Here is an 8,894-nt window from a genome sequence, read left to right as displayed (position 1 = left end):
GTTGTTCCGACGGCGGAAACTACCCGTCAAGACTGCTGCTTTGTATGCAGAAACATAATTGACTCTGACCTTGCTTCAAAAAATCCTAATAATTTATTACCTACAATTCACAATGTATACATTATTATAGCCTTAATTATTATTAAATATATTTAACTCCTTTTTATTATCTTGATGATTGTGATAAAAAAGATTGTTTTTTTATTATAGAAGCATATAAAAATAAAATATCGCAAACTCTAATTGATCAATTACGCGATCATTAACGTCTCTGATGTAGAAATAATATTGAAGCAAGCAGTGATTAGATCATTTTATATCTTTTATTTTTTTCTCATTAAATAGATACTAATAATAATATAACATTATTTACTGTTGGTATTTATGCTATATACAATGACGAGCACAATGGACAATTTATACCTTATACCTATATCTCTCAAAGCAACACAATAATTGTATCATCAAGTGGAGATGAGATACATATTAGGATTGAAATAACCAAGTATATCGAAGTTTTCGAGAATCTGAAGAGCTCACGTAAAGAGTCTACCAAGACTGTTGCTGCTGCTGAGTTAGCCCTTTCTCTTTATTATTTAAAATACGTCTGACTCTTATTGGTATTACTACTAGGGTAAATTTTATATCTATATTTTCTAGATTATATATTATACCACTACTAGAGCTAGGTCTCTAACAGATATTGCTATTACTACTCATGATTATGATAATGTTGATGGCAAAGTTGTACATTTCTGTCTTACTTATTTTATAATAATATATCTGTAGGTATGTGTGTATGTATATATATTAAGTGTTGGTAGTTGGTAGTTGTATAATGTTGAATGTATAAAGTTAATATGATGATGAAAGGGGCGTATACAAGATGAAAACACACCCCTAGAATCTGTTGGAACGCCTTATGGACGCGAATAATATATATCTTGTATTCTCTTTCCTTTAGTGAGAGTTGAGAGCTGAGAGCTGAGAGTCCCCTACTACTACTACTACTACTACTACTACTACTACTACTACTACTACTACTACTACTACTACTACTACTACTACTACTACTACTACTACTACTTGTCTGTATTTCAGTTCTATACGGTTAGATAGTACGCTCTAGAGCTCGTGGTGGATCGAAGCATTAAAACCGACGGTGGTAGGAAAAAACCTTTTTTGTTTGGAGCCTGGTGCTTGGTTCTCTGCTGCCTACTGCCTACTGCCTACTACCTACTGCCTACTGCCTACTGCCTACTATCTACTGCCTACTGTCTGCATCATCAGGATGCTCGGTAGCTCAGTCAGTCTACTCTCAGAGCTTGTATCGTAAACATCTATCCCACATTCCACATTATTTATTTTTAATTATCATAATCTTCAATAATGTTATATCAATTCAACTGTGACTATTATTATTATTATTATTATTATTATTATTATTATTATTGCTAATAAGTGATGTATAATACAGTGTATTAATATATAATAATAATAATAATAATAATAATAATAATAATAATAATAATAATAATAATAATAATAAAGTGATAATAAGTGTCATCATAATTATAATCAATCAATCATATTTTTAATATCATATGTGGAAAATCTAACAGAAATGATTGATAATAATAATATTTTTAAATGATAAAAAGTGATTGTTGGAGTAAAAGTTATTAATAATAAAAAACATTGTTATAAATATAAGATAATGACAGTTTTAAGAATGACAAGCTCACCAATGACGTCTCCGTCAACGAGTCCGAGCTCACCTGAGCATGCTCAGGTACTTGAACAGGCATCATCTAGGTCATCCTCATCATCGACACGACAACCATTGAGTTTTTCGGTAGCAGCCCTTCTCGCTGATACTAAAAAAACAAACAACAGACAACTACAATTAGTATTTGATGAAAAGGAAAAAGATAAAAAAGAAGGTACTTGTTCTTCCTCATCATTATCATCATTATCATTATTATCATCTCCTTTTGTTGTGTCATCTAAAAAATTATCTGTTGTCTATCATCCGTCACCAAGTTCATCACCAATATCATCATCATCATCATCATCATCATTATCATCCATGGTGTCATACTCCAGTCCCACCAGTCAATTTCATCGACAGCCATTGTTTCCCCGAATATCACTATTATCCTCAAATAATCACAAATCATTCGCTCCGACAGTTAATTCATATTACAATAACAATAACAATAACAATAACAATGGTATTAGACATTCACCAACAGACGAAATAGACGGACAAGACGGACAAGACGGACAAAACGGACAAGACGGACAAGACGGAGTTATTAGTGACAGTAGTAGTAGGGATTCTATAATAAGAGTAAGAGTAACAGATAATTTATCGCCGGTTAATGAAAAACAATTGTGTTCAATGTCTCGAGTGTTAAACGTATCAACCGACGGTCGATTCCCTGCCTATCGTCATAATCACCACAATCATCATCATCATCATCATTATTATCATAATAATATTTTAACCATGAATAGAATAAACAAAATTACCTCATCTCTATCATTATCGCCAAATAATAATAATAATAATAATAATAATAATAATAATAATAATAATGAATGCTCTTTAGGGGTTTTGGAAATGAACCAATCGACCCCTCAACAGCAATTGTCGGTGTCAGATATGTTTATGGTTGGTTCTCAGTCACCGATAAGCTCATCTCACGAGGAACGACAATCAAGATGTTCTGAATTGGATATGGAGGAGGATGATGATGATGATGAAGGGTGTTTGGTAGACGTTGAAGATTTGGAGCAGCAAAAATCTAAAAGCCCGATCCCGGTAAGACCGATGCCCGCTTACGTTACCGGGTTTTCGACACTCGGATCAATACTCGGATTACCAGCTAGTCTTCATCCATCTGTTTGGGGTACTACCGGACAAACTAGTCATCACAGATCTGTTGCTGCGACTGTTGCTGCTGCTGCTGCTGCTGCCAGCTATTTTCCATCACATTTTTCTCATCATGCACCTCTCAATGGTTTGTTTTATATTTTTTATACGTACTTTTAATTTAAATAATATATAACAAAGTAGAATAAAGTTGAGAGAATAAGAGGAACCCTCTCTAAACTGAAAAGTCACTTAAAACTTTTATCGCCATTTATTTAACCGTTAAAGTCTTGCGATCTTGAGAAGATAAATAATGAGAATCATGTTCTTTCGTTCTTTGGAGTTTTCGCTAGCGTCTTTCGGTATATATGTATTACGATAGTATTAGATAGTTAGTTATATCCTACCAAAAAACTGGGGTCGCTGAATTTTATTCACGCGCAATATCTCAAGTATAAACTCTGTGTAACTTTTATTGGTGAGAAAGAATTTATAAAAGTTCTTATTAAATAAATTATTATTATTATTATTATTATTATTATTATTATTATTATTATATACCTACGTGTGTAGTGTATATAAATAAATAAATAAATAAATAAATAAATAAATAAATTAAGTGAGAAGAATGGAAAAATATATGTTAAGACGGGTATCCAAGGAGCTGCTTCGTGGAACTTGTACTATCTCCAAGAAATCAGCTAATTATTTCGAATGGGTTCGTCTGATCCTCTTTGTATATATGCTCTACACAGTATGTTGGTTGTTTGTTTGTTTGTTTGTTCAAATGTGTATATATATATATATATATATATATATATTGTTGGTAGTAGTAGAAACGTTTTAGAGTAGACACAGAGAGAGAATAAGGTTGATACTGAATGTATACTTTGATTTTGGGTTTGCCTTTGCTACGCGCGATTGCCAAGTTATATCTTAAATAATCGGATGAGCTGAAGCGGGGTTTCTGTGATGCCGGGACTCGGGACGTTTTTGGCTGGTGGCCCGCAGGAGGCTTCGAATGCCAGAGACTGCTGGAGACTAATTGGGCCCTTAGCGAGGCCGCCGTGGGTGCAACAGTCCCCATTCTATACTCTATATACACACAAACACACAACACACACGCATACAATTAAAATTATTACCTGCCTTTACTTGTCTTTTCTATACTCTTTAAGAGTTTAACGATCCAATGATCGATATGAATCCAATTTTACCGTTGATCTTTTACCGGTTACTGGTTACTGGTTACCATCCAGACTGATGGTCAATTGATCCTGCTGAATCAATCTTTATCGTCAATCCATGGTATAACAACTCAAATAAATCAATAACACCATAATATTTATACACATGACAGAATTTATGTATGCCTGCAATAAGAATAAATATTTATTTTAAAAAAATTAAGTAATATTAATGATATTTATAAAAATAATAAATATATATAGATTATGATTATATTTAAAGTTATTATTTAGCGTATATAAAAATTTTTAAAAAATCAAAAAGATGTAGTAGTTTCTCGCAGGACGTAGGAGATTCACGGCCGGAATTTGTGGTCGTGGTTCGTGTGAAACAAAAAAGCTAATGGCCACGAGACGATCTCTGAGTAAACGTTTGCTGGGCTGTTGCTCCGGAAAATTATGAATTGCTTCTCAACTCTCATATCTGGTTATATCGTTATATTAACCAGCCACACAAGTATATAATAACTACAATATAGAATATAAGTGTAAGCGGCTGACCAACCAATAAATAAAAAAAAAAAAATTAAAAAATATTGAATATTAAAAAATCAACATTCCCGTTTAATAATAACAAAATAATAATTTTTATACACCTCTCTTGTCGCCCTCATTTTGAAACGTCTGATAAAAAATTAATATACTACTCATTTCCTCTTTAATTTTCTTTAATAATAATATTATAAAAAATTTTTATTGTTTTTATGTTGTTGCAGAGCATGGAGAACCAGCCAAAATAAAGTGTAATCTTAGAAAGCACAAACCTAACCGTAAACCACGGACACCGTTTACAACCCAACAATTGCTTGCTTTGGAAAAGAAATTTCGAGAAAGGCAGTATCTCAGTGTAGCTGAAAGGGCTGAATTTTCATCCTCCCTACATCTAACTGAAACTCAGGTATTTATTTATTGTTATTGATAACTATTTAAGGTATATTAATTGTAATTTGGTTATTTAGGTAAAAATTTGGTTTCAAAATCGACGGGCCAAGGCTAAGCGATTACAAGAGGCTGAAATAGAAAAATTGCGTATGTCAGCAGTGAGACAACATCATAATTCTCTGTACGGTGGACATCATGGACTTCTTGGCCCAGCAGCAGCAGCACTATATCCCGTCGGCATGTTGTCTCATCCTGCTGTTGGTATTTCACCGCACCACACTGTTTCGCCCCATTCGGCCAGAGAATAAACTCTTAAATTATTTTCAATCATTATTATCAAAATAATAATTAATAATAATAATAATAATAATAATAATAATAATAATAATAATAATAATAATAATAATAATAATAATAATAATAATAATAATAATAATAATAATAATAATAATAATAATAATCATGATATATATATATATATATATATATATATATATATATATATATATATATATATATATATATATATATATATATATATATATATATATATATATATATATATATATATATATATATATATATATATATATATATATATATATATACAAGACACATTCGTTCACACGATCCACTCTGTTTATCATTCAGACAATAAAATTCTATACACTTTTAACTAATATATACCAACAGCAACAATAACGTTAAATTTTTCATCACTAATTAGTTTTTTCAATAGTCTATACAACTATTTTTCATCATTATTATTACCACAGATAAAATATTTATAAACATAACCATCCTGTACATAATAATTGTAAATAGTTAAAAATTTAGTTAATTGTTCTGTATAAAATATTTAAATAATAATTGTGTAAATATATATACATATTAAAATAAGATATCATGTATAACATTGGCTCAGCTAATACAAAGTTTATAATTACATACACACTATATACATATATTATATATCATTAGTTGTCATCATAATCATTATCATCATCATTTATTTTTATTTCTTTTTCTTTTATTGTAAATACATTAATTACAACTGTACATCTTGACGATTATAATTATAAATAGATATGTGTAAGATAAAAATTATATAGTAATGATAATGAATATATATATATATTTAAATGAATGAAAATGTAATAAAAAAAAATTTTTTTGGCAAAATAATGATAAAATTGAATGATATTTATGCGGATACATAATTCATATATTCAATTAGTTGTTAACACTATGGTACTAACGTATGATATTTAAATATAGTATTAATTGGTAAGTAGTAAATGAACTGAAAGAGTCAACTAGAAGATAAATAGTTGAGATGTATTAATAATAAGTTAAAAGCGAGAACATGAGAGTTAAGGGTAAACGGGGAAATTTATAATATATGTATATGGGAGGCACTAAAGATTATTTCTGTGATTCAAAAAGATTTTAAGAACCGATAAGGATTGATTGAGAGAGAGAAGGATAAAGATAAGAAGCAAGAAATACAGAAAGAAAGAAGATGATGAAGAAGAAGAAGAATGTTAGTGATATATATATATATATATATATATATATATAGTGTGTGTATTTGAGTTGAAGCATAAATTAGCCGGGGCAATTAGTTTGGGAATCGACCGCCCCAGGCGGTTTGGCGCCACCATCTTGATTATACAGGAGAAACGGAGAGACAGTAGCGAGCACTGTTTGCCGAAAGCCCGAAAGTCAACCGGGCAAGCGCTCGCGAGCTAATTAGCGATGCCCACTAAGATATCACCGACGCACGCTAATAATACCAAACATAAATATTCGGAATTTTTTATGTCTGCCGCCGCCTTACTGTTTCACTCTTTCGTTTCGTTTCGTTTCTTTCTTTCCGTACCGTTCATCTTACCCGTGTATTCTCAATTTAATACCATATACCATATAATATACCAAACGCCAAAATCCTATACATGAGTAGGATGCTACTCCTTTTTGCCTCATGTTATCTGTTTTCGGTTTTCTGTCTTTTACCAACCAATAACCCCACGCACTCAAGCTTACCTATTTATCCATTTTTATTTAAATCGCTAATCGGTCACTTTTATTATGAGACAACATAAATATGTCTCTTTCCCTTGAGATAATCATTACATTATATACAATATCATCTTCGGTCTTTTCTAAACCATCATTATCATTATTATTATATTTGTGTGGTAGCTATCTGATTATTATGTTTAAAACTCATAGCTATCGTATTATTTATAGTAAGCCGAGTAGTAGTAGTAGTAGTAGTAGCAGCAGCAGCAGCAGCAGAATAATAATAATAATAATAATAATAATAAAAATAAGATCTAATCCGCAGAGTTTAATTGATACAAAAAAATAATAAAAAAAGTAATCTTGTCTCTCGTGTGATGTTGGCTCATTAGTCCAATCACTGGACTAACACCTCCATAAATTTTAAAAACAAAAACATATAATGCATAATTTATCAATATATTAGTAAATATAATTATTTATTATTTTATGTATATTAATATTTATTTTAAATATTAATTGAGGATAAGTGTTAATTGATAATTCTCGAGTTTATATATTTATAGCTTATTGTAATTGGAAATAATAAAAATAATAAATGTTTAATATATTACTGATAAGTGATAAATCATCATAATATATTTATATATAATATATAATAATATTGCATCTTATATTTTTTACACTTGACATATTCAAGGCGTCTTCTTAATTAATTAATCAAACGCAGTAATTAAATAAGATTAAACTCGATATTTTTTTTAAACCCTCGGGGTCATACGCGTCAGCGTCAATAATGAGTTTCATATACGCATACACATAATAATAATAATAATAATAATAATAATAATAATAATAATAATAATAATAATAATAATAATAATAATAATAATAATAAGTTGTATAGATATCTAGGAATGGAAGAGCACCGCATGCATGCGGTCTCTGAAGTCCGAACAACTCTCCAGAGCGAGTATGTTAGGAGACTCCGGAAAATTTGGTCCTCCGAACTTTCCGGCAAAAACAAAGTCTCAGCTACTAACATGCTCGCTGTCCCAGTCTTACTATACTCTTTCGGTGTCCTGAAATGGACCCGAAAGGATTTACGAGATCTCGACATCAAAACCCGTAAGATCATTAATATGAATCGGAGCATGCACCCCAATTCATCAGTCGCCAGATTATACCTCTCCCGGTCCATCGGTGGGAGAGGTTTGCAGAGTTTGGAGCGGCTTCACGACCGTTTGGTCCTGGGTTTAACTCACGAAGTTGTCAATTTCACTGCAGACGAGGATGACTTTCTTATGCAAATTGTACATAAACATGAAAATGCGCATAAGGGGTCATTCTTGTATAAGGCAGCAATATATGCGGCAAGAACCCTTGGTCTTGGAGAAATAAACGCTCTTATGGAACTCCGAAAGGAGGAATTTAAGAGCGTCATCAGGAACGCCGAGGAAAAACTACTCCTTGACGAACTGATGGACAAGTCCCCATGCACAGCGTGTTCTTTAAACACGTGCGTGATCATGGCTTGTCCATCCAGCTGACGTTTTCCTTCTTAAAGTCAGCGGGCCTGATGTCCGAGACTGAAGGGTTCATATTTGCCTGCCAAGATGGTGTCATTAACACTCTTGAGTACCGTAGCAAGGTGCTCCAGGTGCAGCTTCCGGACACGTCCTGTAGGAGGTGTAGACAACATCCGGAGACGCTTATGCACCTTTTGTCGGCATGTCCAGTGCTGGCGAGAGGTGCATATATCCAGCGTCACAATGCTGCCCTGAGAGTACTGTACTACTATCTTCGTCATTGCTACGGTATTGACGTGACACCAGTGCTGCCTTATTTGCCAGGAGATATTC

At 31.9% G+C, this 8,894-nt stretch overlaps 1 protein-coding gene across 2 annotated transcripts; it reads left to right on the top strand.

Annotated features, from left to right (window-relative positions):
- Positions 1–1,391: 1,391 nt before the first annotated feature.
- LOC141530568 (uncharacterized) lies at positions 1,392–5,495 on the top strand. Of its 2 annotated transcripts, none has more exons than XM_074247756.1 (5): positions 1,392–1,408; positions 1,662–1,943; positions 2,616–3,026; positions 4,842–5,023; positions 5,085–5,495. In XM_074247756.1, exons 2-5 carry the CDS (start codon positions 1,718–1,720, stop codon positions 5,313–5,315), a joined length of 1,050 nt encoding a protein of 349 aa, XP_074103857.1. In that variant the 5' UTR covers positions 1,392–1,408; positions 1,662–1,717; the 3' UTR covers positions 5,316–5,495. The 2 variants fall into 2 exon arrangements, with proteins under 2 accessions (XP_074103857.1, XP_074103859.1); XM_074247758.1 differs by having other exon boundaries at positions 1,623–1,943.
- The last annotated feature ends 3,399 nt before the right edge of the window (positions 5,496–8,894 follow it).

The sequence above is a fragment of the Cotesia typhae genome, unplaced genomic scaffold, assembly GCF_013202065.1.
Source record: "Cotesia typhae breed Kobodo isofemale line unplaced genomic scaffold, CoteBio_Ctyphae contig_5, whole genome shotgun sequence".
Taxonomy (NCBI): Eukaryota; Metazoa; Arthropoda; class Insecta; order Hymenoptera; family Braconidae; genus Cotesia; species Cotesia typhae.
This window is presented reverse-complemented; position numbering and strand designations above follow the sequence as displayed.